Source organism: Marmota marmota, unplaced genomic scaffold (assembly GCF_001458135.2).
Source record: "Marmota marmota marmota unplaced genomic scaffold, marMar, whole genome shotgun sequence".
NCBI classification, from domain to species: Eukaryota; Metazoa; Chordata; class Mammalia; order Rodentia; family Sciuridae; genus Marmota; species Marmota marmota.
Window position 1 is genome coordinate 14293518 of NW_025999999.1, and position 27718 is coordinate 14321235.

The window sequence follows — 27718 nt, forward strand, 5'->3', positions numbered from 1 at the left end:
ATGAAAAAACATCGCGAGATGTCACTCGACTCACATGATTCCTGGCGCCCTCTAGACGGTCAAGCTTGCTCTGGCTAGGGAGGTGAAGTAGGCGGGGCTTAATAGGAAGGAAATGGCGTAACCGGGCTGCGCCGGGCGCAGTGTATAGGATCTTCATACGTAAGTTCCGGCTTTGAGTGGGTAGTCATTGGATATTCATCGTGAAGCGTGTTCTGTTAGGCTCTTTCTGACTGCCGTCTTAAGCTAGCTATGGTGGAATTTAATGCAACTTTTATACTAGTGGTTAGTTTTCAGAGTGTAGTCCCTGAGTCCGCAGCATCAGCATCGCCTGGGACTTTAGTGGAAATGCAAATTTTTAAGTCCAGCCCGAGACCTCTGGAATTCAGAAACTCTGCCAGTAGACTCGCAGTCTGTTTGAATTAGCTGTCCAGGTGATAATGATGTCCACTGAAGTTTGAGAACCTCTACATTGTGTAATAATAAATTCCTTAATAGGAAGAGAAAGCTAATTGTGGCAAAAACTATTGAGAAGAGGTTGATTTATTTAAAATACGTTTAACCTATTTGGTGTTAATTATCTTGCCTAATAGAGAACAATCTCCGGGTTATAGTCTTGAGTGATAAGTAGACTGGTATTAGACTTCCATTTATGTCCAAAAAGAAATGCTCATTAAATGTGCATGTTTGCAATAATACAATATATGTGAGTTCTGACGCACAAACCTATCTAAGGTTTGGAATGGAGGCCAAATGTTTTCATTATCTTTTTTACTGTTTCCCCTTTTTCCTCCTCTATCTTCCCCTCCTCTTCCCCCTCCTCTTTTCCCACCATATTTATATAATTTTATTTCATTTCTTTAAAAAAAAGATAAAAACTTGAAACTAAAGCTATCCAAATATCTACCTTCCCTGGGGGATTAACTAAGAAGACCCTTCTCTCAGTTCCTCCTCTTGAATTTGTGCAACATCTTGCTTTAGTTCCTTGCTTTCTTTTGAAGGAGCTCCATTTTTGTCTACACACACACACATTCCATACAGTAAGTTAGATAACCATGGAGAAGAAAATCAGGACAGGTATGTGAGTGTGATTGGGATGGAAGTCAACTTGCAAGTGTGAAAATACTGCAGAGGGCAGCAGTATGTAGTTCTAATTAAGAAGACAAACCAAAAAAGATGTACATTTCCTTAAATAGAGATTGATTTGAAATAAAATGTAATTTTTGACAATGGTTCTTATCCTAATTTTGCATTTTAAGAACTGATGCTAAAACGTGTGAAAAATCTCTCAAATGAGAAGTCTCCCTGAACCTTCTAAATCAGAAAATAGGGAAATATTTATTATAAATTCCAACATAGATTTCTATACCATCTTGGCAGTTTTGTTTTCAGTATTATTTTTAATTCTCAAACTAGGTAATATTGATTTATAAAGAAAAGCTACATTGAATTTTAATTATCACTAAGATATGATAGCAGTTGTATGTACCAGACACCATTCTGAACACTTTACATGTATTCAACTTTTTCAGTTCTGTGTGGTGTTATTATAAGCTTTGATGAAAAGTGATACTTCAGATAGGCTTTCTGACTTACCACCTTTGAAGTGTCAAAATCTACCATGTCTGATTTTTCTTAAAACACTCACTTAAATGTAATCATGTTTATTATTCAAAAAGAGCAGTATCTTAGCATGCATGAGGCCCTGGATTCAATCCTAGAACAGCAAAAACAAAGAGCAGTATGTAAACCTCCAGTTCTTTATTTCATTGAAACCCAGTGAGTAAATAAAATGTAAAGTCTCCAAATTGCCATCAGATTATATAACTATTTTCCTTCACATCTAAAGAAAACTGAAGGACTACTAAATAAAATAGAAGTATAGCTGCTGCCTTAGGAAAAACTCCACCCACCATAGGACAAAGAGAAAACAATAAACAAAATGTGTTGGTCAAATGAGATACTGCATTATTTCACTTTTATTGTATCCTACCTGATTAAAAGTAGCCTCAGATTTTCCCGCATTTTTCCTATTTCCACAAATGCCTAAGTTGCATTAGAAATGTGCACAGTATTAACACTTGCTTATATATTTTTTTGCTTTCTTTAGTCATAAAAGGTTTCAAATGTTTGCATGGAAATTTGCTACTGGGTGAACTATTTGCTTTTTTGTGTTTGAGTGTTTTAGGGTACATGGCATTTAATACATATATTCTGGGATGATACTTAGATGGCATCATACTTTAAAGGCTTAGATAGATATTGGTAAGTGCAGATGATTAGATATTCATAGGTTGTAGCAGTCCATTTAAATTTGCTGGTCTTAGGATGTACATTTCCAGCCATTTTGTTTTTTCTCTATCACTAAATAACAGAAAACAATCACAAAGGAATAGAAAACATGCCACTAAAAATATAAAAAGATTTCATCAGTTTGAAAAAGATGATAATCTAAAGCTTTACAAGGATCAGAAATCACTGTTATTCAAAATTCTTTAGACCTATTCAGAAGTGTTGTTTAACAGCACATGTTCAGTATCCCTTTTTTTAAATACTTGAGGCCAGAAGCATTTTAGATTTGGAATATTTCCTTGTATATAATGAGGTATTTTAGGGACAGAATGCAAGTTTAAACATAAAACTTATTTCTATTTAATATATACCTTTACACATAACCTGAAGATAATTTTATACAGTATTTTTAGTGCACCTGCATTTTGACTATGACCTATCACACTAGGTCAGTTGTGGAATTTTCTACTTGTGATGTCTTTTTGGCACTCAAAAGGTTTCAGATTTGGGGGCATTTTGGATTTGGGATTTTCAAACTAAGCGTACTCAACTTACAAGTATACCTTTCTTGTGGTATATATTCTGGGCATAAAAAGAACCCAAAAAAGCAAAAACCCTCAAATATCGTACCAATGGTAGTACAATTTTGAAACTCATTTCTGCTATGGATAAAAACAAATAATAAATTTACTCTCAAATTGTTTGGCCAAAAAACTGCATAAAATTTTACAAAATGTGTGTATGAATATATATACTTATATAGAGAGACAGAAAAACATGGCAAAACGTTAGCAGTCACTGAGTCTAGGTGGAGGGTATGTTAAGTGTTCACTGTACAAGTCTTTCAGCTTTTCTGTATGTTTGATATTTTTCAAAATAAAAAGATGAGGAAAAGTATTCATAGCCTGGTTAGAACACCTTTTAGAATAGTTTGGGGAAGGGGTGTGTTTGGGAATGGTGGGGAAGTGCAGGAAGAAACTCTTGGAATTAGAATAGCTTAGAAAGATCAGAAGTAATATGGGAGATGACAAATGTATATGTGGTTATCAGAAACAAAAGTAGAAAGGTGAATGGGTCAAGGCTTAATGGGAAAGATGGGGGCAGTGGAGGCCAAAGAAGCCGTCGCCAGCAGGTCTTCGAAGGCTAGGAAAGAAAGTGTAATTAAAATGTGAAATAATTATTTTGAATTCTCTACATACAAGAGGGTCCAATAGGCCTTGCCCTCTGATGTATGGGGATAGGAGCAGTTTACATTTTTTGGCCTTGTTTGGTTTTCTTAGAGGACAGCTCTAGCAGCAGTCCTTCAGGGTTGGCTTTTAAACTTGGAGTTAATTGGACTCATCTGTTTCATGGGCTCTGAAAACACCTTTTTGTGTGTGTGATTAATTTTCTTTATTAGGGTGAATAACATGCACAGATGGGCTTCAGAACTGAGTAAGCAAACTTATTACCTCCTCTTACTCCATGTACTATGGCATAATGTTAAGCAATAAATGATGATTGCAAATGAAATCCATATGTCATTTGCATGTATAATTTAACCCTAGGAAACATTAGAAAGGTTTGGGTACTTTTAAGCTTAGGCATGTGTGTCTTGGAAGTCCTCTTAAACTTCCACTGAAGACATAGAATCTTTTAATCCTGAATAATGTCATGCTTAAATTCATCACTGGATTTCCACAGTACTTATATAAAGATGTAGGAAAGTCTTGGACCCAATTATTGAATATATTAAATCATTATTTTTAAAAATTTTTAATTTGTTCTAAATAGTCATACAGGACAGCAGAATGCATTTTGACATATTATATATAAATGGAGAATAAGTTCTCATTCTGATTGCACACGATGTAGAATTAAACCAGTTGTGTAATCATATATACACATAGGGTCATAATGTCTGATTCATTCTACTATCCTTCCTACCCCCATATACCCTTCACTCACCTTTATCTAACCCAAAGTACCTCTATTCTTACTTAGCCCCCCTCCTTATTGTGAATTAGCATCCGTATATCAGAGAAAACATTTGGCCTTTGGTTCTTTGGGATTGGCTTATTTGGCTTAGCATGTTATTTTCCAGCTCTGTTCATTTACTGGCAAATGCCCTCATTTCATTCTTCTGTAAGGCTGAGTAACATTCCATTGTGTATGTACACCATATTTTCTTTATCCATTCATCTGTTGAAGGGCACCTAGGTTGGGACCATAGTTTAGTTATTGTGAATTGAGCTGCTATAAACATTGTTGTGGCTGTGTCACTGTAGTATGCTGATTTTAAGTCCTTTGGGTATAAACTGAGCAGTGGGATAGCTGGGTCAAATGTTGGTTCCATTCCAAGTTTTCTGAGGAATCTTCATACTGCTTTCAAGATGGTTGCACCAGTTTGCAGTCGCATCAGCAATGTATGAGTGTACTTTCCCCCATATCCTCACCAATGTTTATCGTTGCTTGTATTCTTGATTATTGTTATTCTGACTGGAGTGAAAAGAAATCTCAGTGTAATCTTAATTTGCATTTCTCTAATTGCTAGAGATGTTGAACATTTTTTTCATATATTTGTTGATCAATTGTATTTCTTCTTCTGTGAAGTGTCTGTTTAGTTCCTTAACCCATTCATTGATTGTTTTTTTTTTTTTTTTGGTGTTAAGTTTTTTGAGTTCTTTAAATATCCTGGAGTTTAATGCTCTGTGGTAAAGATTTTCTCCCATTTTATAGTCTCTCTCTTCACATCGTTGATTGTTTCCTTTGCTGAGAAGTTCTTTAGTTTTAATACATCCCATTTATTGATTCTTGATTTTACTTCTTGCACTTTAGGAGTCTTGTTAAGGAAGTCAGTTCCTAAGCCAACATGGTGAAGATTTGGACCTACTTTTTCTTCCATTAGGCATAGAGTCTCTATTCTAATGCCTGTCTTTGATCCACTTTGAGTTGAGTTTCGTGCAGGGTGAGAGATAAGGGCTTAATTTCATTTGACTACTTAGAACCCATGAAACAGCGTCACCTTCTCATCTTGCTTTCCTCAGATTAAAACTAATGGAAAATTGCCTTGATGCTTCCTGCAGATGATACCATGTTTGTTTCAAATTGATTTCAGATATATATTTTATGCTTCAGGAGAGCTTAATTATGCATAAGCATCTCAAGTATGAAGATTAAGTACTTCCTCTATTGAAGAATACTCTTCAATTTTTTTTTTTGGCACAGTTGGTTGATTATTTACTCCAGTATATCAAATGCCATTAGAGTGAATTTTATTTTTAAAAAGGAAGGGGAGAAGGCATAAATGTTACTTTCTGAATGAAGCCTCTTTGCAGGTAATCAATGTATGATCAACTATTTATATGGATTTCCAGTTTCCCAACACCATTTGTTTTTTCTCCAATATATGTTTTTGATGTTTACTATGAGATAACTGTATTTATGTGGGTTTGTCTATGTGTCTTCTGTTCTGTACCATTGGTCTACATGCCTGTTTTGGTGCAGTACCATGCTGTTTTTGTTACTATAGGTCTGTAGTATTATTTAAGGTTTGGTATTGTGATGTCTCCTGCTTTACTCTTCTTGCTAAGGATTGCTTTGGTGAAAGCACCTTTTTTATCTAGGAATTTCATACCCCCATATTCATAACACCTACAGCTTTTTATTTTAGGAAAAGGAGAAATAGAGTGAAATATTTCATATCACTTTTTCTGCACAGTGGTAACAGAATGATCTTTTTTGAAGGTTAAACCAAACAACGATGGAGGCCAGGAATATGTCTTCTGACAGGTAGAGTGGAAAAAGGAGACAGTGAACTTGACTTTTTACGGAAACCAAAATGAGCCCTAGAGTTTTGCCCTCTCAAGATGAGTGACCCTTGGTTTAATATGGCCACATATAGCCATTTTATTGATACATTGTAAGCAGCTAAACAACCCAACCTCAAAGTTACTAGAGATCCTAATACTCAAGAAGTCCATTAGGTGGCAGTCAGGATCCAGGCATTTTTGGAAGCATGCTCCTACACCACCCCCACTGCCTGTGGAGCCTTAGTTTATGGGGAGAAGGGTTAAAACAAACTTTGAAACTATGGCTTACTAACCCAAACAACTAAGTATCCGAATGATGAAGAGTTGCAGATCATCTGTACTCAACTCTCAGTTTGGTTCTAAATACATGTTTTTATGTGTCCTTGATGGGATTCCTTAATAAATTTTGTGTATTCGTTTATATCTAAAGCCCTTTAGACCACTTGAGTGCTGCATCTTTGTGTTGTTAGTTTTAGAACATAAATAGGAAGTGTGGGTCATTTTGTTCAGGACCCAGTACGTTTAATAGGTACTTTTTATAGTGACACCCTCATCCCTTGTAATTATTGTTAATGAAAGGCTTTTTGTGGTCCTGATAGGTTTGTAGGTTGGATTTTCTGGGCAATGACTCCTGAGATTTTTGTGCAAGAGAGAGTGCCCTTGGGAATATCACCTATAAAAGGTGGTGGGGAGAAGGTGAACTGCTATGCCTTAGCCAGTCCCTTCTATGTGGGAGGCCGGGCTTTTTATGTGCCCAACCTTAATTGTTAATCAGTTGATCAGCCGCCCCTGTGAAGAGGGCTAAGAGCAATTCAGCAGAGTACACTTGTACTGTTAGGAGATAGTACCTCAGGGCCGAAGAGGAGACTGGGCAAAACCCACTACAATCGGGAAGAAGGCACTTTTCTCATATCACTCCTGTTTTGGGATCTGTGACACTGCCTCTTGTGCAGAGGCTACTTAGAACCCATGAAACAGTGTCACCTTCTCATCTTGCTCTCCTCAGATTAAAACTAATGGAAAAATGCCTTGGTGCTTCCTGCAGATGATACCATGTTTGTTTCAAATTGATTTCAGATATATATTTTATGCTTCAGGAGAGCTTAATTATGCATAAGCCTCTCAGGTATGAAGATTAAGTACTTCCTCTATTGAAGAATACTCTTCAATTTTTTTTTTTTTGGCACAGTTGGTGATTATTTACTCTAGTATATTAAACGCCATTAGAGTGAATTTTATTTTTAAAAAGGAAGGGGAGAAGGCATAAATGGTACTTTCTGAATATAGCCTCTTTGCAGGTAATCAATGTATGATCAGCTATTTATAAAAGATTTTTAATTTAAAATTTTCCTGACCTTGGCTTCTTTTATATTCTGTTAACAGAATACAAGGGATGAGGGTGTCACTATAAAAAGTACCTATTAAACGTACTGGGTCCTGAACAAAATTCTTCCTAATTTTTTTCCAGTTTCAACTGAAGAAATCACTTTATCCACCTACGTTCATTTGACTAATCCTAATGACCCGCTTAAGGTCTTCTGGATATGTCTTCAACCCTTCCACCCCTATGCTTCAGACCAGACTTTCAACACTTTTCACTTAGCCTAATGCAAAAATTTAAGAATGGGATTCCTTCCCTGAGATGCCTTCCTCCCCTCTTGGCTGTCCAACTGACCTAGAAGCACCAATCTAAGCCCTACACTTACATATTAAAATCCTAATTTGTTATCCTACCACATAAAGCCATCATGGTGTAGTCACAGCCTTAACAGATTTGTACACTCCATGTACAAACCTGCCTTACTGCTTTTGCCCTGGGTGTGTGTTCTACTTTACTTGCTTTCCTCTCTCCCCTACAAGAGTGTCTTTAAACGCATCTTTCAGATGGGCATTAGTGATGGCACACCAGCTTTCACAGGTAGAACTTCCCTCTTCTGCGCCCTTAGCAATCTTGAATCTACCTAAAGCACCCTGGATTATTTGTATTTAGAACAAGTTCTCTAGATATCATATCCTAAGGGGCAGTAATTACATCTCATTTCTTGTATCTTCAACCTCTGGCAAGGTGTGCCTGCACTAGTGGATTCTCTGTAGCATGACTATCCAATTGGACTGAGTATTAGTCTCTTTAGGAACATGGAGGAAGCAAATTTTTGGTCAGTGAACATTACAGTTGACTTTGGTGGCTATAAAGATTCCTTGTAATTGGTATTATGTTTCCTAACACTGGTGCCCATAACATCAATTTCTTACTAAGCTTATTACTATATGAAAATATAAGGAGTTAATGTTTTAAGTGTTTTCATAATGAACAGATCTTTTGATTGATCCTAATTACAGTTTATCTCTCACATGTAGTTGGAAGAGATTTTTACACTCATGTGTGCTGGTGAGGATTTAGATAAGAAAAATGAGGACTGTAACAGCAACTTGGATATAAACAATTCCATCAATGTATCTCTGCTTTATTTCTTCATATTTCTGACTAACATCCAAACTTGATTTCTCCACAGGCAAAATGAAGTAGAGTTGGGTAACCTCACACTCAGTAAAAGGACAGAAAAGTGACTGCAATATATAGATACATGTGCCCACATTAATTTACTCTCTTGCTATGACTTTTAAAGTGACCTGGGTTAAGACGTTTTACTTCTTCGTGTTCTATCTGGGAGAAAAAGATGAGAATAATGTATTTCTCTGTATCCTCATAAGACAAATTGATATAAAGATGGTTCCAACAGTTTGTAAGCCCAAATTAAATGACAGAGGGCTTTTCTGTCAGTGAACATTATAGTTGAATTTGGTTATTATTGAGGTTATATTTTGATTTTTTTTCTTTTTTTTTAACTTTTTACATCATTCTCAAATCTCTATTTTATGATCAAAGGAGGATATTTCTGTATTCATAGCTAGCAGGTAAAATAGTACACTGGACAGGAATCTGTAGGTCTAGTGTGGAAACTGTATCTCACTCACTTTGAGACCTTCAGCAGAGAGACTGGAACTTTAGTGGGTCCCCATCTTCTTATTTCCTTATAGTACTAAGACTCTGATTCTTAAGTTTATAGAATGTCAAGAAAGTGAACATAGTGAGTCTTCCCTGATGGAACCAGTCCATAGATAATTACTTAATCACCCATCTCTTTTCCCTCTGAGTTTCTGCCGCAGTGTGTACCATATCTACACAAATTAAACCGTACTAGTCTGCTGGTAAGTTCTAGTAAGGCAGGATGCCATGTATGAAATTCTATCTTGTTCCCCTCCCCCACCTGTCCCAGCAACTCCCAGGTCTAGACATTTGGTGTGGATTCAATTAATGTAAGTTGACTGAAGGAGGACACTCAAGAACTCTATAGCTATCTCTTAAAAGTTGTTCTGCCTTCACAGAGAAAAGGAAGGTCATTTGGCAAGAATTCTTCAGACACTTCCCCCCTCCAGCACACACACCTAAAAATTATTCATGTTGATTCATCATGAAAAGGATTGAAAAAATATGACTGCTATGGTTTGAATGTCCCCATCAAAACTCATGTTGAAATTTAATCCCCATTGTGATGTGTTAGAATTTCGAACTGGTGACTTTTAAGAAGTGATTAGGTCATGAGTGAGGGCTCTGCCCTCAGGAACAAATGGGGTAATGGGTCATCTCAAGAGTGGGTTTGTACCCCTCTCACAATGTGCCCTGTGCTATGCTGGGACTCTGCAGAGTTCCCACCAGCCAAAAGGACCTTGTTAGATGCAGTCCCTTGACCTTGGCCTCCCAGCCTCTAGAACCATGAGCTTAAATAACCTTTATTTTTTATTTTATTTTTTATTTTTTTTAGGATCTATAAGATACATTTATTGAATACTTACTGGTCATATTATATACAAAAGAGGTAGAAGGGGGCAAGTAAGAACTTGAATAAATGAAATATACATACTCATCACTAATTACAACTACTAGAGAAGTACAAAATTTGTACAAGTTATACATTATAATGAAATTTTGATGCTTGTCAAAAGGAAAATAAGCTACACATATATTCCAATAAAATTTTTTAAAAATTGTGCTTATCATACACTTTCCCTAAAATGGGTTTATAAAATGCCCAGCATCCATTCTTATTATACATATATATTTGTTATTAAAGATTGCTTGAATAGAACAAATGACATCATTGCTGAGAAATTCATGGTCAACAATGACATATACAGATCCTCTAAGAAACATCATAGCATTCGCAGTAAGTCCATTTCTCCATTGAAGTCCACCTTACTTTCAATTTAGTTTACTACCACGTTCTCCTCAGAACTGTTCATATGTCTTTTGTCTGATCATCTTCTTCAAGTTTCCTGATTTCATTTTTTAAACAATTTATAGTTTCACGACTTGCTTTTAATCTCTCCTTAAGCTCAGCAATTTCAAAGCTTGTTTTTTTCTTGGCAGCTTCTAATTTTTCTCTGGTTTTCACTTCAAGTTCTGCAAATTCTGTTTCATGTTTATAGGCTCCTAATGTTAGCTGACGAGATGTTGTTAATAATTGTTGCATCATTGCTGTTGGGTCTTGAAATATCATTTCATCATAGAACTCTGAAACCACTGTCTTTTCCCCCAGCATTGCATTGGTGTCTGATTGGAACAGCTTTAATAAATGATACAGGGTTACAGGTCTTTCATTAGGGTCAATGAAAAATATTTTGATGATTATTTCGAATTCACCCCATCCCGTTTCAGTAATTTCGTATGGAGGCTTAGTAACAACTCTTAAAGGGTTGCCATAGCTCTCATGTAATTTAAACTGGATTTTCTTTACATATGCTGACATATCCTCATTTCTATACGGTTTTACATATACTGTCCATTGATGGGTGTGCCCATCTTCTTCTCTTTTCTTCCCAAAATATCGAGCAACATTACCATAAACTATTGGTTTAACAATAGTAACCCTCTTCACTCTCCCGCCGGAGTCAGGCCCAAATTCGGCCATTCTCTTGAACATATTGTCCCACGGAAGAAGCCGCTGCCGCCAGGGAAAGAGACCGGGGCCGGCGGGGTCGCCGCTCCCCTCAAAGGCCCCGCTCCTCCCGCGCGGGCCGGTGAAGGGGTCCTGACAGAAGGAGAGCAAGTCACCGAGACTTGCGGCACTGAATAACAGCCGGCTCCTCCACTCGGGTAGCGTACGGGTAGGCCATTCAGCCCCGCGCGGTTGGAAAGCGGAGCCTTAAATAACGTTTATTCCTTATGAATTACCCAGTCTGTGTCTTTGGGTTAGGTAGCAACAGGAAACGTGCTGAGGTAATGACCATATTGAAATTTAAATCTTAGGAAAAGATGCCCTTCCAGCAGATGCAGCATCAGAGAGGCTCAGCTTAGGTACTATGTTAGTAAAATGCCTCTCCCTCTGGGTAGACACAGCCTCACATCAAGGCTTATGACTTGGAGTACAGAATGCCTTTCTCAGCTAGGAGTTGCAGACAGGACATAACTAATACAACCACACGTAGCATCCCTGAATGTCCAGCAAACAAACAGGTAGTAAATTCTTCCCCTCCTTCCTTGTATCTCAGAGTCAAAAACAGAGGTCTTCCTTCTGCAGGAGGCAAACCCCTCCAGCTAGTCTGAGCTCATCTCTTTTCCACTGTCCCCTCAGTATTCTGTCATCTTTGCAACTTCAACCTTACCTGCTTTCTAGCCTTTTCCCCAGCCTTTGCCCTGTGTCTCTATTTGCTGCCACTTCGTATTTCACTGTGATCTGGTTTCCTCTTCCATTGCATCACTGAAATGACTGTATTCACAAAGTCACCAAGGTCCTCCTAATTCCGAAAGGTAGACAGCCACTCTGCAGTTCTCACCTCACTTGATCTCTGTAATATTTTACATCTGCCCTATAGAAACTCCTGTTGTGTCTTCTGTAACATTATTCTCTCTGTATTTTCTCCCTTTGGCTGTTGTGGCCTCTATTTTATAGGCTCTTGTTCTATCATATAGCCTGTGAACATTAGTGTTCATCCCTCACTCATGTTTTCTTCTCACATTCATTTAATAAGTATTTACTGAATACCAACTTCATATGAAGTTGTTGCCTTGTGCAAGGGTCACAGCATTGAAAAGGCCTTGTGCTCAGAGAGCTTATGCCTTAGTGAGGGGAGACAGCAGCAATTTAAAAAATAGATCTGTAGCAGTTACATAAGCACTTTGGAGAAAAACCAAAGAGTAAGGAGATGGGTGGCACAAAAGGAGGGGATGGTTGTATTTGTTTTATAACAAATGGTCAAGAAAGCCCTGTTGAAAAATTGACTTTGAGACCTGAAGGGAGTAAGAATTAGTGGAAGGCATTCCATACAGAAGGAATGGCGAATGCAAAGATTCTGAGGTGTGGGGGTGCCAGTTTGGGATATATTAAGTTTGAAAGACCTATTAAATATTCAAGTGGAAATGTCAGGACAGCTGGAAAAAAATCTATACTTCTGGACTTGGGGAGGAGCAGGTTTGCTGGAGGTGGTAGTGGGAGACAAAGAAGAACAGAAGTTCAGTTTAATTTGGACTAAATTAAGTTATGTTGTTTATTGAAGGTCAACAAGGAGATGTAAAGTGGACAAGAATTTAATCAACAACTATTTATTGAGCACCTGGAAGTCCATGTCTACTAATAATATAGTAATTCACATTGGATTAATCGTTCTGCAAACAGCAATGATAAACTCTGGAGGGAAAAAATTGACCTAAAGTCCTCAAAGAATGAACTCAAAACTAGAAAGTTGACACTTGGAAGAAGAGAATGGTACTGGATGAGTTTCCTGTTTTGATTGTTTTTTAAGTGATTTTTTTTTTTTGTCTGAAGGCAGGCTCTAGTTTGAATTTGGATAGAAACTCACAGTTTTGACGAACTGATTTGAGGAATTAGAAGATAGAGCTTTAGGTTTTCACAGCTACCACAGCAACTAGAAAATGGTATGGTAATGGGAATCCTAGAAAGAAAGGAACCACAGAAAGAGAAGCTCCAAACTCTATATATCAACTTTTCCCAAATCTCTGGCTGGTCTCTAAATTAAACACACTTAGGGCAGACTTCAAATACCCTAGCTAATGATAAAATAACTGAACAGAATCATTAGCCCTTGCCCACCACAGAGAGGAAAGAGTTTGGAGTTTTAGTCTAGGCAAATTAACAGTTTAGTAAAACAAACAATTCAAAGCTTTTCACAGGAGCATAATGGAAATTATAGTCTGTTCAGATCATAATCCAAACTTCTTGAATAATTAAAAAAATGTGACCCATATTCAAAAGAAAAGACAATCAGTGGAAATTGAGCTTAAGATGATATGAAATTAGGATATAATTATTTAAAAATATTATGAATGCTCAAGAACATAAGCAAAAATATGTTCATCATGAATGAACAGAGAGCAAACCTCAGCAAAGGAACAGAAACTCAATAAAGAACTAAAAGGAAATTTTAGAAATATAAAACTGAAAATTTTTTCACATTCTGCTCAGCTATAGGTAATAGACTGCTCTTATTTGCTTTCTATGCTACTTTTGGTAGAATAGCACTCATGCCTGTCGTTCATATTTCTAGGGTCCTTGCTTCTAACCTTTAAGCAACTCATTTGCCAAAACAAGACCCAAATTTCTCCCAGATATTATCTTTTGTTTACAATCATTTCCAGCTCATCAGCATTATTGGTTTCAGGCTCTCCCAAAGAGAAGTCTGCCGAATTAACACTAGGAAAATGATTCTCTCTAAACTTAGGGACCGCTTAGACAAGGAAAGATGGGACTCACAGAAAGTTCTGACCCTCCTGGCTAAACAGGTCACCTTACATTTTGTAGGGAGGCCTCTGCTGCTGTGTCACCCCCACATCGGTTGCCCTCTCATGACTCCTTTTGTTTCTTTTTATTATTATTTATATATGAAAGCGGAATGCATTACAATTCTTATTATACATTTAGGGCACAAATTTTCATATCTCTGGTTGTATACAAAATATATTCGCACCAATTTGTGTCTTCATACATGTACTTTGGATAATGATGACCATCACATTCCACAATCATTTCTACTTCCTCTTCTCTGCCAAAGCTGGTTGAGCATAGAGCTGGGAACTGAGTGAGCCAGCTCTCAACTCTTCCCTCACTGGCTTCAGCCAGTCCTGTCCTCTGTGGCCTGGTGCTTTTTTCTTTCTCTTTCTTTCTTTTCTGTAATCCTCTGAGATGCTAACCATTCTTTTATAAATGTTACATCATGATCCCTACTTGGAAGGCATGCACACATTTAATTTTTATTTAAGAAGTTAATTGCCACGTGTGCTTTCTGTAGCTACCTCTTGATTAGCCAAGAGTTTTCATCCTGAACCCACTTAATATATAATATGGAGGGCTCTTGAAACCTGGGAGAAGCACTGTTCCTCTTGAGAGTCCAGCCCGAGCCACACACTGAACATCTGTTGCCAACTGTCTATCCAAGTTTCTGTTCTTTAGCAAGGGAGCCCCCTTCAGAGTTCACTAAAAAGCAATTTATAAGCAGCAGAAGTAGCACCAACAAAGGCAGGCCAAAGGAGGAAGGTAAGTTGTCAAGAATAGTGAGTAATGGCAGAGTTAAAAAAAAAAATCAATATCTGTCCACATATTTCTAGGATGAGGTGCATCCATCAAAGTGAATGGGTGACATTTGTCCCAGCCTGGCTGAGGGAGCTGATGCTGGATGACTCACCTTCTGTGCTATCAGCAAACCACCCAGCCTCTGCCTGATAATTTAACACACTCACTAAAGGAAGCTCTATTCTGAATCTGTCACTAATTGAATTTTTAAATGGAATCCAATTGCCAACCAATTTACAAACTTCCTCCATACTCTCAGGTTGTTTCCAACCTTCCTCCTAATCACTTTTGCAGCATAGCTGGATTTGATTTGGTTTATCTTTGTTTGCTTTGAAGGAGAGAATCGAAATGCTTCCTTCTCTAAGATGATTTTGTACCCCTTGCACAGCTTGGGTAGAACACAGAGGTGATCTCATAGGGTTTTTCCATCCAGTGTATCTGATTTTAAAAACATAAATATGTAAAAGCCCCAGCACTGCCTCTTAAAATCCCCTTTGTGCTCTAAGAGGAAGCTAGATGCTAATTCCAACAAAGTATCAGGAATATCAGATAGCACTGATTCACCAAATTCTGGAAAAAAAACCCCTCAGTTTCTCTAGTTGTTGATTCAAGATGAGAAAATTTCCCTTTCCCATGAACTAATATGGCAACAAACCATAGATCAGCCTGCCCTCTGACAAAAATGACACATGAATGTGACAACTGTTCCATTCTCCCCACTCCCAGCTCATACTGTGCCCTTCTGGCTGTGTTGCTCCCCTTGGATCTTGACTCAAGTCTCAATCATCTTTGGAGGTCTCTCTGTCTTCCAGAAACCTTTTCCAACATTTTCTTTGTCTCCCAGGAATCTTCTGGCTAACATTCTGGCTACAGGGAGCTTTTTCTTGAAACTGCTCTGGCATGTATGTGAAAGTCTCTTAACTGACATTTACTATGGACTTTCCAGGGCAGAGACTGTGTGCTGGATTCTTATGTGGATACCTGCAAGATGGTGCTACTTAGCATACAGCTTAGGTATGCAATGCAGGCTGGGTGTCTGCAGCTTTTAAAAACTATGAATGACCAGGTCCCATCTCAATCTTTCTGGATCAGAATCATTCCATAAATGGTCCTGACAGACCATTGCTTTACCATCACTGAAGGATCAAATGAGCTGTATGTTAATATAGACAGACACTATTTTAAACTTTAGACTTTTTTGGTAAATGCTAATTATAATTTGTAGTAAATTATAATTTACTAACTTCTACTTTTCATATATATATAGCAAGTAGACAGGTGTATATGTACGTAGTTATGTATGTATGGTATATGTGTGGTGTATATATGTATATGTACATGTGCAGCATACCTTTGTATGCAGGTGTGTGTTCATGTGTATACTCATCAGCTCTGAAGTCCACTTTGTCCACACAGCCCCCTTGTTTCAGCATAAACTGACCCCACCCTTACTGTAGGTGAGGGTCTGATGGGTCTAAGGTTAAATCTATGATTCAGGAGCGGGGTATATAATCCAGTTCTGGCCACTGAAATGCAAGAGGATTGCTGGAGGCTTCTGGGAGGATTCTTCCTCATTTTTCTGGGAGTTTCACACCCTCGCTTACTCTTATCCTCATTTCCTGATGTTCATCCTATGATCTTTTCCAAAGAGAAAAAAATCTTAGATGGTTGCTGTATAAAGCCTGGGTCCTGGATGGTGGATTGAGCAAACATGAGCTGATCTAAATTTGGACTTCCACTTACCTGCACTAATAAATGCCAAAGTGTTTAGGGAAGGTCTGTTACTTATGGCCAAAATATCTTGGCTACATTTGTTCTTTCTGTCTCAAGCATCACCTGACACAGTGTCCTCTTTCATAAATACATCAATAAGCATTTGTGAAATGAATGAATTCATTGTCATTGAATTAATTGTCAGTGCATATAAAGGCTAAGTGTGGCGATAAACAGTAACTAAACAAAGTCCCTGTCCTTGAGGATTTTATATTCTGGTAGGAATAAAACTGCACTTGTAGGTCAGATTAGTAGCTTCTCTAAAAAAATAAGCTTCATGCTTCTGCTTCTGTAAGTAGGTTCAACTTGTATAAGTGGGTAGAATGGGAACCCTGCACCAAAGGATCACTGCTTAGGAATTCACCTGACCACCAGAGTGACTTTATGTAGTTAAAAAAAAAAAGGAAATGACAACTGGGATCATGAATAATACTTTTTCTTCATGTTTATGACTAAAAAGAAAAACTATAGTACTCTGGTTCCCAGATCTCAGCCCCAGAGCATAAGACAGTTAATTACAGGGACCAAATGGGAAGGGACAATCTGGAAGAGTTAAGAGAACTTGAGTTTAATACATGAATGAAAATAGGAGAAGGGGAAACTGATGAGTTAATGTCAATATTTGGGTCTATACAAGGTAATCATGAGAGGTAAGACAAGTTCATCTGCAGGTCTGCTGTCTGCAGGGAAGCAGGCTACTTGAAGACTGTCCCTGCCAGCTTAAATTGGAAAGTGGCCTTTTTTAGAGCAATTTTAGTGTAGGATAGACTCTCTTTTAAGACTTCCCTAGATGAATTATTTTCACAAATAATGGAATGATCCCATGACTTCTCTAGGGAAGTGACTGGGATTAAGAAAGGGTCACTTGGCATGTGAAATGACTGTGTGAAGGAAGGCTTTGGGCTGACCATAGAGCAAATTCCAGGGGATGAGATAGGAGGGAATAGTCCAGCAAATGAGGCAAGGGGCAAAATCAGGAAGATCAATGATGATGCAAGAAAAGCAAAGACTGTAGAACTGGAGAGGCACTACTATCTCTGTCTCATTGAAAAACATTTTTATCACCCTCAAAGGAAGCCCCATACCCAGTAAGAAGTACATTTAATTCACTCCATGAAAGATAAAGTTCATTTCTGAGGTCCAAATAGCTTAGCTTCACATAAAACAGCTCTTTATTCAAAGTATATTGACAAGCCAGGCTAATCTGTGGTGTTAGAAGTAACTTTTGAGGAGAGGGTTTGCAATGAAGGAAGGAAAACAGAAGGTGCTAGAGATGGTCTTTTACTCGACTTGAGTGATGGTTACAATAATGTGTTCATGTGAAAGTAATTACTTAAGCCATACACTTATGTACATTTTTTCTGTATGATTCAATTTTTTAAAAAATTCTGATAACTAAGGAACCAGGAGGCCTAGACTTCAGTTCTAGTACTGAAGTTGATTAGCTGTGTGATCCTAGGCAAGTCAGCTAATCTCTATGGACCTTGAGTTTCCTTATCTGTAAATGGAAAGTTGAGCCAGATACTCTCCAAGGTCCCTTCCACCCAACATGTTTCCTCAACCGGTACTGTTGAAACTAGCCCCAACCTTGGCAGAGGAAGAGTTGGACCTCGACCTTGGCAGAGGAGGAGTTGGACCTGTTTCTTCTTTCAGAAACTAACACTTGCAGCTGACATGTCTGTGGTCCCGCTTGTCACTGATAAGGCAGCTGTGAAGCTAATGATAGTGCAAATAAGAAGCTGCTGGTAATTAGGCGGCGGGATGTTCAAGCATTATTGTTATTTTAAAAAATCAATTAGCTGAATCAGAAAATGCCATTGAGACACACATTTATTTTTCTCTCTAGCATGGTTCCACCTGGGTAGGAGGATAATGCAGTCAATTCCAGAAAGGGAAGATGTTTCTGATCTATTAGAACTTAATATATTTTTAAAAAATTAAATAGGAGAAAAGGAGGCTTTTAATTTTATTTATTTATTTTTAAGTTTCTGTAGGGGAGGGAGACTCTGCTGTGATTTGTACTCACTGCTGCCTGGTTAACAAGCATCCAACTCTAGTAGCAACTACCTCCCCATTTCCTCCTCTTAGACTATAATAAAAAGAATGCCTATAGGAAGTCTGGGGTTATTGATCTGGGGCCCAGTTTCTGTGATGAGAACCTGGATGCATCCATCTATAGAGCAAAAGAAATGGGGCAACAGAAACATTTCTCTGTCCTTCTCTTGTTCATTGTTCAAATAACTGCACATATAACCAAGCAGGTGTGCTCAAGCACTGTATCTGGAACTGTTGCCTGAGCTGGCCTTGGCCTGTGTCCTAAATGAATCCAGAAAACCTGAGCATGTTACTGAACCTTCCTGGGGTTTGCTGTTCTGAGAAAGGACACAGTACTTCCAGAGGTGTGTATGCGTAAGTGCGTGCCCAAGCTTGCAATTTATTAGATAACAGAACTCTTAAAAAATGCTTTGCCCATTGCTCAGCATTTAACACAACTCAGGAAATACTGGCTGGTTTTACTCTTGGAAGAGGTAGTTCTTATACCTGTGGGGAAGGGGCTGGCAAGATTGGGCTGCAGAAAGTAGGTCCTACTGTTTACATTTTTTGTGGCCTTATAGCTCTGGCATGGGGCCTCTTGACCATTCTGGCTCCCTTGAGACTCCAGCAGGGATCTCAGGGATCTAGGTGGCCTCTTCATGGATCCACTTTCAGATCCTGCTTGGGCTTTTACAACCATAAATAGCCTCCGCTGCTGCCAGCAGCAGCAGCAGCAGCAGCGAGAGAGTCAGATATTCTGCATCTTCCCCTGCTAATGGGTGGTGACCACACCCCCTGACACCACAGCTGGTGACACAGGCCTTTAGCATAATGGAAGGCATTTGGGAATCTATTTTCCTCTCACTGCGCAGAGCATTACTCACCTCACTCCTGTGTCACAAGGAAGGCGAGGGGGAAACACAATAAACTGCCAAGATGAGTCAAATTTCAATAGAGTGGCTCTGCTCAGAGGCAGTGCTGCTGTTTCTTATGCATTCCTGAGATTCAAACTGCAAAGATTCAAACTGCTCCTTTCTTCTTTCTTCCTGGGAAGGGCAGCAAATAGAACTGTGCTTCCATTGTGCTCTTTCTTGGTTAGAGAATGAGGAAAAATGATGCTCTCAGAGCTGGTTGCCTTAAGACCCCTATGAATCTGCGGGATGGACACAGTCTGACTCTGCCGCAGCCTCATTGTCTCTCGCAGAGTCGGCCCACATCTGAGCTCCTCTGCCCTTCCTTCCCAGGAGTGGCCTCAGTGACTCTGGGTCTTTAGGTGGCTCTAGATCAAAGATGAGTGTGGAGAATAGCTCCTTCCCCCAGTGCTCTGCTGTGGTCCTCTTAGCTGGGCGACCCTGCCACTGCTTTCATTTGGTGGAGAAGATGGACCCTTCCACACATGCCCTGGCCTCCCTACTAAGCTCTCCTCTCAGAGTGGCAGGAGGTCTTTCCCCAGGAACTGTCAAGAGAGACAGACATTAAAGGGAAGGAAGAGATACAATTGAGTTTATGGTCATTTGGGGTTAAGCTGAAGAGTTTTCTTATGTTGCATTTGCATATGTTTTCTGTCTATGATTCAAAGCAACAGAAAGGTCAGAAGGAAGGCAAAGGACAGGTTTAGTTCAGCATATAAGACAGGAACAGAGAACATACAACATTTCTGAATTAATCAGATTTCTGTATTGCATGAGGCATATTTTGAGTATTTCTGCAGGCCATAGGAAACAGTACCATAAAAAACATTAATTTTAACTGAATTGATGTATTTGAAGCTGGTGGTCCCCAGACTTGATCAAGCCTTAGTCACTGAGGCTCTCTGATGATACTGTGCAAGTTTCCAGCAAATTGCTGGGTCTTAGGTGGAAATCTTTATTTCGGAAGTTCTCCCAGGTGGTTCTGATAACTGATCAGGTTTGGAACTACTCATTTAGGCCATATTTTGAAAGGCATCATTCACATATCATCTTGTGTATGTCACCTTTTTGTCACTGTGACCAAAAAACCTGACAAGAACAACTTAGAGAAGTAAAAGTTTATTTTGGCTCACAGTTTCAGAGATTCAGTCCATGGTCAGCCAACTCCATTGCTCTGGGCTCAAGATTAGGCCAAACATCATGACAGAAGGCAGAAGGCATCAGAGGAGGAGAAGTACTGCTCCACTTCCAATGGCTAGGAAGCAGAGAGAGAGGGAGGGAAGAGCCAGCGGGCAAGATGCAATCCCTTAGGGCTTGTCCCAGCAACTCACCTCCTCCAGCCATGCCCCATTGTCCCAGAGCAGCAGTACTTTCAAATTAGGATGGACTGATTAGGTTATAGCTTTTATAACCTAATTATTTCACCTCTGAACATTCCTGCATTGACCCAGGAGCTTTGGTAGGATGCCCATATCTAAACCATAATGTATCTACCAACAAGGCAGCTCAGCTTTGTTTTTAAACCTTTAATTGTAAAACATTCATACACAAAAATACACAGAGCAGACACGTGGATTAATGATTTAGCTCAAGTGCAAACAACCAAAATTCATCCTCCCAGTATGAGAGGTAGCACATTGCCAACAGACGTATTTTTTTTTTTTTAGCACCTAAACAAAATCTTCAAAATGTTCCCATTTATGAACCACTGGAGTTATTTCACTTCTTAGCACCTTGGGGTTTTAGTTGTATCTTTGATAGCCTTTGATTAAGGAGCTGACTTTTCTTTTGCTTTTTAAATATATTTTTATTTTTAATTGACAGATAGTAATTATAGCTATCTATGGGGTATAGCATGACATTTCAGTATATGTATACAATGTGTAATAGTTAGATCAAGGTAATTGGTATATCTTACCACCTCATATGTTTATCAATTACTTCTGTTGAGAACATTCAAAATCCTCTCTACTGGCTATTTAGAATTGACTTTCCATCCTTCATAATCTTCACTCAGATCTCATAATTAACCAGGAGTCAGAAACTTTCTTCAAACCCCAACTCCTCTTTTTGTCTGCAATGTGATCTTGGACAAGTTAACATCACTGATCCTTAGGTTTCTTATATTTAAGGTAAGGAGCATAACACTATGTACCTCACAGGATTTTGTGAGCATTACATTTATTGAACAAATTAAATAGTGCCTGGAAATCCCACAACACTCTCCAGTCAGATCCCATTGCTTCTTTGCTCCTCTCCAAATGATTCTTCCTAGCAATTATCCCCCTTCCCCCTATATCTGAGCCCTATGGCAGAGGTCAATGTCACTTCCATCCATATGCAGACTTGCTGTCCTCTCTTGCTTTAAGAGGAAATATACAAACCAAACCTTCCCTGACCTCACACCTCTATCTTGCCATCACCCTATTTTTCTGTTTCCCTTTGTGGTAAAATTTTTGTAGTTACCATCTCAGCTTATTCACTCTTTGTTCTCTCCTCTAGCCTCTGTGGTTGGAGCTCCTGTCTCCACAAAGCCACTGAGACCACCCCTGTCAGGATGACCAATTAAGTCTGTGCTGCCCAAGTCCAGCGACAACAGCTCCATTTTGAATCCAGTTGTCCTTCTAGTGGAGTTTGACAGATTGACTGTGCTGAGAGTTGGCAGGAGCATTCCAGACAGAGGGAACTGCAAGAGCAAAGGCCCAGTGTTGGGGACAAGCTTAATGGGATCAAGGAACAGGAAAAAAGCCTGGTGTGGCTTGAGCACAGGGCTGAGAAGGCAGAGGTCAACCGGAGTGAAATTTCCCCACTGTGCATGACACACAGGTGCCCAGTTTGGGCTCCTACCATAGTGATTATGAAGAGCTTGGCAGTGTGAAGTATGAGGTGGGGAGGAGGGACTGGGTAAGGAAATGACAAGAAAACCCCAGACCTGGAGCAGCTTTTTCTCTGGTCGAGGGTCTAGATTACACAGCTGACTCGACAAGAGAGCTTGCCAGCCATTTCTGGATGGTCAGTGTGTTGTCGTGGCCTGCCCCTGCCCCACACATTTTCTTGGTGAAAATTGTGTTCTATCAGGTGATTATCTCTGGATAATTAGTTTTATTCTTTAACTCCAAAGGGAGAAAAGTGGGTTAGGAGTCACAGGGAAGACATAATAAAGAAGAAGCCAACTGTGAGGTTAGCCCTGGTGTCCTCTGTTTTTCCAAATTTGTCAAAATAATTCCCACTGAATAAATTATAGCAGGTCTTTGCTTTCCCATTTGTACAAACCACACAAAAGAAGTCAGATGCTGGAAGCAGCCCTTTGGATTCCTGATGCAACATGTGTGACCTAAAGTGGATGAGTTTTAACTCTGGTTAACACACACATCCCTAACAGGGACACACATGTGCACACACACACACACACACGCACACTTGACAGATCCACATACACATTGAACACACCACACACACACACACACACATATAATTGATACATATTTGATAATATACACATTCAACATTCAGATATTTAATCTGTACAGTTATTCAACACACAAACATGCTACATACATACACCCAACAGATACACAACTCAGTATACATGTACTCACACCCAACACACACTCATTGCACACATACTCAACAGATACACATGCAATAATCTCATTAAACACACACACTCCGTGCCCACACATTCAACACTCATGCACATGTCCATGCACAACCTGAACATCTGTGCTGCTGGAGGACTCTGAGTTATATCCCATTTCTTTGCCTACTGGCCAGAAAACTGAAAGCTGGACAGTGTGGAGAACTAAAATGACTTAGGAAAGATCCACCACTTTCCTGCTCCTTAGTTATCAATTATTTAAAAATATTTGTTTTGTAGTTGTAGATGGACAGCATGCCTTTATTTTATTTGTTTATTTTTATGCGATGCTGAGGATTGAACCCAGTGCCTCATATATGCAGGCAAATGTTCTACCACTGAGCTACAGTCCCAGCCCAGTGATCAATTTTTTGGGGGGGTGTACCGGGGACTGAACTCAGGGCCACTCGACCACTGAGCCACATTCCAAGTTCTTTTTTGTATTTTATTTAGAAACAAGGTTGTAAATAGTTGCTGAATTGCTTAGCGCCTCGCCATCACTGAGGCTGGCTTTGAACTAGTGATTCTCCTGCCTTAGTCTCCCAAGCCACTGGGATTACAGGCTTGCGCCACCGTGCCTGGCTCCAGTTATCAATATTTATGTCACTTATCTGCCAAATCAGAGTCTGGTAGAAAGAAGATCAAGAAAAATGAGCAGGTAATTCTTACAAATGAAGACCCAACTGCCATAGGGTGCTGGTTTCCCTACTGGTTTCTCTGTCTCCATCTCCCTCTTATGTCTGTCTCTATCCCTGTCTATCTCTATCTTTAATTACAGAAAAGCTGGCCCAGAAAGGTGACCCACTTAGAAACAACCTCAACAAAAGTTACTGTGTGCTTGGCTGCTAAAGGGAACCTGTTTGAAACAGACCATCCTGAGTAAACTCTCTAAGCTTGAAAGCTTAGGGAATATGCCAGATAGAATCTGGAGAGATTAATTGACGTTGAGTGATACACAACCAAAACTTTAATGAAGAATCCCATGAACAAGTGGAATGGATGATTCTGCCATTTCCAAAATTAATTTGCTTTCATTTCCAAACTCTGACGCTAGCAGTGTTCTTCCTCAAAATGATGAAGCCTTAGAACATTCTGGGTAATGGCATGTAAATGAAGATCGCTGCGTTCCTGGCTTCCGATTCTGGTAGACCATTTCATATGGTAAGAAATGTGCCGAGGTAGAATATATTCCATTCTTAATCTGGTTGTGTTCAGACTCTGCTCTGTGAGGACATTTTGTCATTATCCTCGTGTTCTAGTGTTCCTCTTTTTCATGTCTGCCAGCTCGATTTTGTTTTCTTTCATGTTCCATTTCTAGCAATCCAGGGCTGTTATTTTTATCCTCTCCATTCTAAATTCGAAAGCATCTGTTCGCGTGTCTAAATATGTATGGATCAATGCAGGTGCTTCATTTGAAGAAAACCTGAGTATGAAGAGCTAAAGTCCCAGAAGAGGGATCGGCATGGTTTCCATGACAATTGCTTTAGTACAGTTTTCCTTTTTATTTTTAACTTATTTTAATAATCTTATTTTGTTTTAGAACGTATCAGAACGCCACTAATGGAAGTAAAAACAACAAACAAAAACTGGTTCATCACCTGTAGATAGGTTGAGAAACAATGAAATATACAACACTAAAATTTTAAAATTCATTTCATGAAAAGACATAGAAAGAATTTTAAAATAAGCCATAAAATGAAAGACATACCATCAAGAGAGTTATAATTATTGATTCAAACAAAAATGGGTAAAAGCCGTGAACAGGCACTTTGCCTGAGGAAGTCCCAATGCCTTGTGAACACGAGAAGCGTTCAAGCTCATTGCCACCAGGAAAATGGATACTATAACCACAACGGGGCTGGGTTGTAGCTCAGAAGTAGGGGACTTTCCTGGCACGCCTGAGGCCCTGGGTTTGATCCCCAGCACTGCAAACAACAACAATAACAAAGGTCACAGAGCCACCAGGTCAACAAAAACAAAAATGTCTCCCAGTCTCAAATATTCCTGAGGACACTGAAGAGCAGGAGCTCTGGCTCAGGCTGAGGGCATCAAACCTGCTGAAGTCCTTGAGAACGCTCAGCTGACCCCAAGCTGCAGCTCGGCCCCATCCCAGTCCTAGGAACCAACGGCAAAGGGTGAGGACCCAAAGATGAGTATGGGAACGTTTGTAGCAGCATGACGAGTGATGGTCACAAAGTGGAAACAAGCCAAATGTCCACCAATAGCAGACTGGATAAATAAACGTGTCATATTTGCACTCTAGAAGAGGAAGCAGCAGTAGGGACCATCTAGTCATACCTTGGGGCATTGTTGGTCAGAGTTTTTGCAGCTCCTGCTTCTGTTCTCTGCTGTGGCCCTTGTGTTCCTGGTGCCACCTCCTCAAGGGTCTGGGGATGTTGAGGGGCTCAGGATATTCTTAGGTTCTTGCATCCTTCATTCCTTTCTTCTCTCCCTGTGAGCTCAGTACATTTTAAAACAGCTTTTGTCATGAGGGATTTTTCAAGCAACATACAATGAGGCAGTCTTGGCCCTGGCCTCTGCAGATGTAGCTCCAGCGGATGGCTGGATGGAAGGCACATGATGAAAATGTTAAAATGTGCAATGAATGCACAGACTGGGTGCTCAGCACCTGACTTTTCTTCTAGAAAATAATCAGCGCCTCTTTTCTTTCCTCGCTGTGGGTCCCTGAAGCCCCACTCCTGAAGCACGTCTTCCAGTTCCCCCTCTACTCCCCACAGAGATTTCATTTACTTGTTACCTGATTGCTCCAAAAGACTTTGTGTTTGTCATTTTTTTTTTTTTTTCCTTTTAGGAACCCTCAAAATTGACTTCTAATTTGCAACCCCCTCTGAAAAAGATCAGCATCCAGTTAGAACAAGCCTCAGCTCCAGCTTCCGAAGGAGGCCAGTCACTGACTCCTCAGAAGCTCTGTGAGGCTTTCACATCAAAATGAGGGCTTTTGTAGTTGTTAGTTGTTGCATTTCTCTTTCAAAAGTTAATCTACTTATAAAATAGGTAAAGCGTACACATTATGCAAAAATGAAAAGGTGAAAAGGTGTACCATCTAGAAAAGAAAAAAAATTATAGTCCTTCTTGCTCTCATCCCCATCTCCAGCCTCCTGAGCACCTTCTAGAAGTAACACGGTGGTTTCTGCCAGAAATGGTACCTGCAAGATTAAGCGTACACCGGCTTTTACTGTTTCAAAACGTGAAGCAATAGCACACTATCCCCAGTGTTGGCCTTTTCACTACACTTTATTTCTTCACAATTGTTTGTGCAAGACATTCGGCTCTGCTTGTTAAGGACTTTATACTTTTCTAGCATTTGGCAGTCCAAGGGATGATTGCTTAGGATTTTTCCTAGTGGGATTATAGTGAAATAAGGATCTCTGTTGCAATTGCCCTTCTCCAGACTGAATTTCCTAGGTCAGTCTTTTAAATATTAAATTATTTCTCTGAAGGGAAAAAAATGGTGTGCAATGAAGCAGTCTTCTGAGGTGCCTGCTGGGGAATCGGGCTGTTCTGTGTAGTCCTGTGTCTCATCAGGAAAGCCGCCTGTACATGAGGATGAAGTAGGAAAACTCCCCTCTGAGAATGGTCTGGATGAAATGTGATGACACATTGGTCATGGTGCTTTAAGAAGTTGACAGTGTCATTCAGAGCTTAAGTTCTGACTACAAAATAATGGGACAGATTCTACTGGAATCTTACATGGGAACCAGCCACATTGCTTTATGTTTAGATAGATGGTACCCAGAAGATCGAGAACACCTGATTCAGATTGCCTTAGGGAAAAACTAGAAAATGACCCTCCATATAGCTTCAAAGTCCTTGGGGTAGGGCCAGCTTTAGATATGGCTAGATTCAAAAGTCACCTGGACTCAATTTCTCTATCTTGGTCCACCTTTATGTGTAGTGCGTCCATCTCACAGACAGGAAGGACAGCCATAGCAGCCCAAGCTCTGCATCCTCTCAGGCTGTGTTCCAGCAGGAAATGGATGGGATCCTCTTCCCCCCTAGCTGAAATCAAGCCTCTGTGGCTCTGGACAGGTTTAGGTCGGATGGCCCTTCCCGAGAGATAACATGGTTGCCTAGTTGTCTTAGCCTGGATGAAATTCCTTTTCCAGGACTCAAGGAGGAATCAATGCCATTGGCATCCTGTGGACTGAGAAGGACAAAGTGGACCTCTGACGATAAACCCAGAGCTCTTCTGGCACTCTAGGCATGGACACTGGGCAATGAGGAAGTCACAGATGCTCTCTACATTTTGGGGACTTGCTGTTCACGAGCCTGTCCTTTGAAAATTCTGGCTCAGGCAGCTGAGCTCTTTTCAAGGAATATCTTCGCATTCTGCTTTAGAGGGTGGTGGAAACAAGCCATTAGCTGTGTGTGTGGTGAGAGCAGTGTCTACCTACTGAAATGGACTTTAAAAATATTCCTTCCTTTATGAGACAGAAGAAAATTCATCTCCTTCCACATAAAGAGGTTTGCCCTACAAAGATCTGGCAAAAATGAGTGTACTTCTTACTCAGTGTTGCCAAGAAGGCAGAAACGTGGAGGCTGAGCATCTTCCCTCCACGTGACTGTGAAGATGGTGGGGGTTAGAAACCCCCAACACTGTGCACATAAGGAAATTTAAATCAGCACAGAGGGGAGAAAACAAGGATTGTTTTTGATTAAATATGATATTGCTTTTAA

The 27718-nt window shown here is 39.6% G+C and overlaps 1 protein-coding gene and 1 long non-coding RNA gene across 2 annotated transcripts; one reads left to right on the plus strand and one right to left on the minus strand.

The window, feature by feature from the left end:
* The first annotated feature begins 103 nt into the window (after positions 1–103).
* Positions 104–27718, plus strand: LOC125617981. The gene is made up of 2 exons (XR_007349180.1): positions 104–159; positions 27148–27718. It is a non-coding gene; the product is annotated as an uncharacterized LOC125617981 (long non-coding RNA).
* Positions 9895–11274, minus strand: LOC107150003 (YEATS domain-containing protein 4). Its single transcript, XM_015494902.2, has one exon. It carries the CDS (start codon positions 11060–11062, stop codon positions 10379–10381), a length of 684 nt encoding a protein of 227 aa, XP_015350388.1. The 5' UTR covers positions 11063–11274; the 3' UTR covers positions 9895–10378.

What these genes read in the sequence shown, in the direction of transcription:
- LOC107150003 (XM_015494902.2), bottom strand. Translation starts at nt 11,062, where the DNA reads ATGTTCAAGAGAATGGCCGAATTTGGGCCTGACTCCGGCGGGAGAGTG.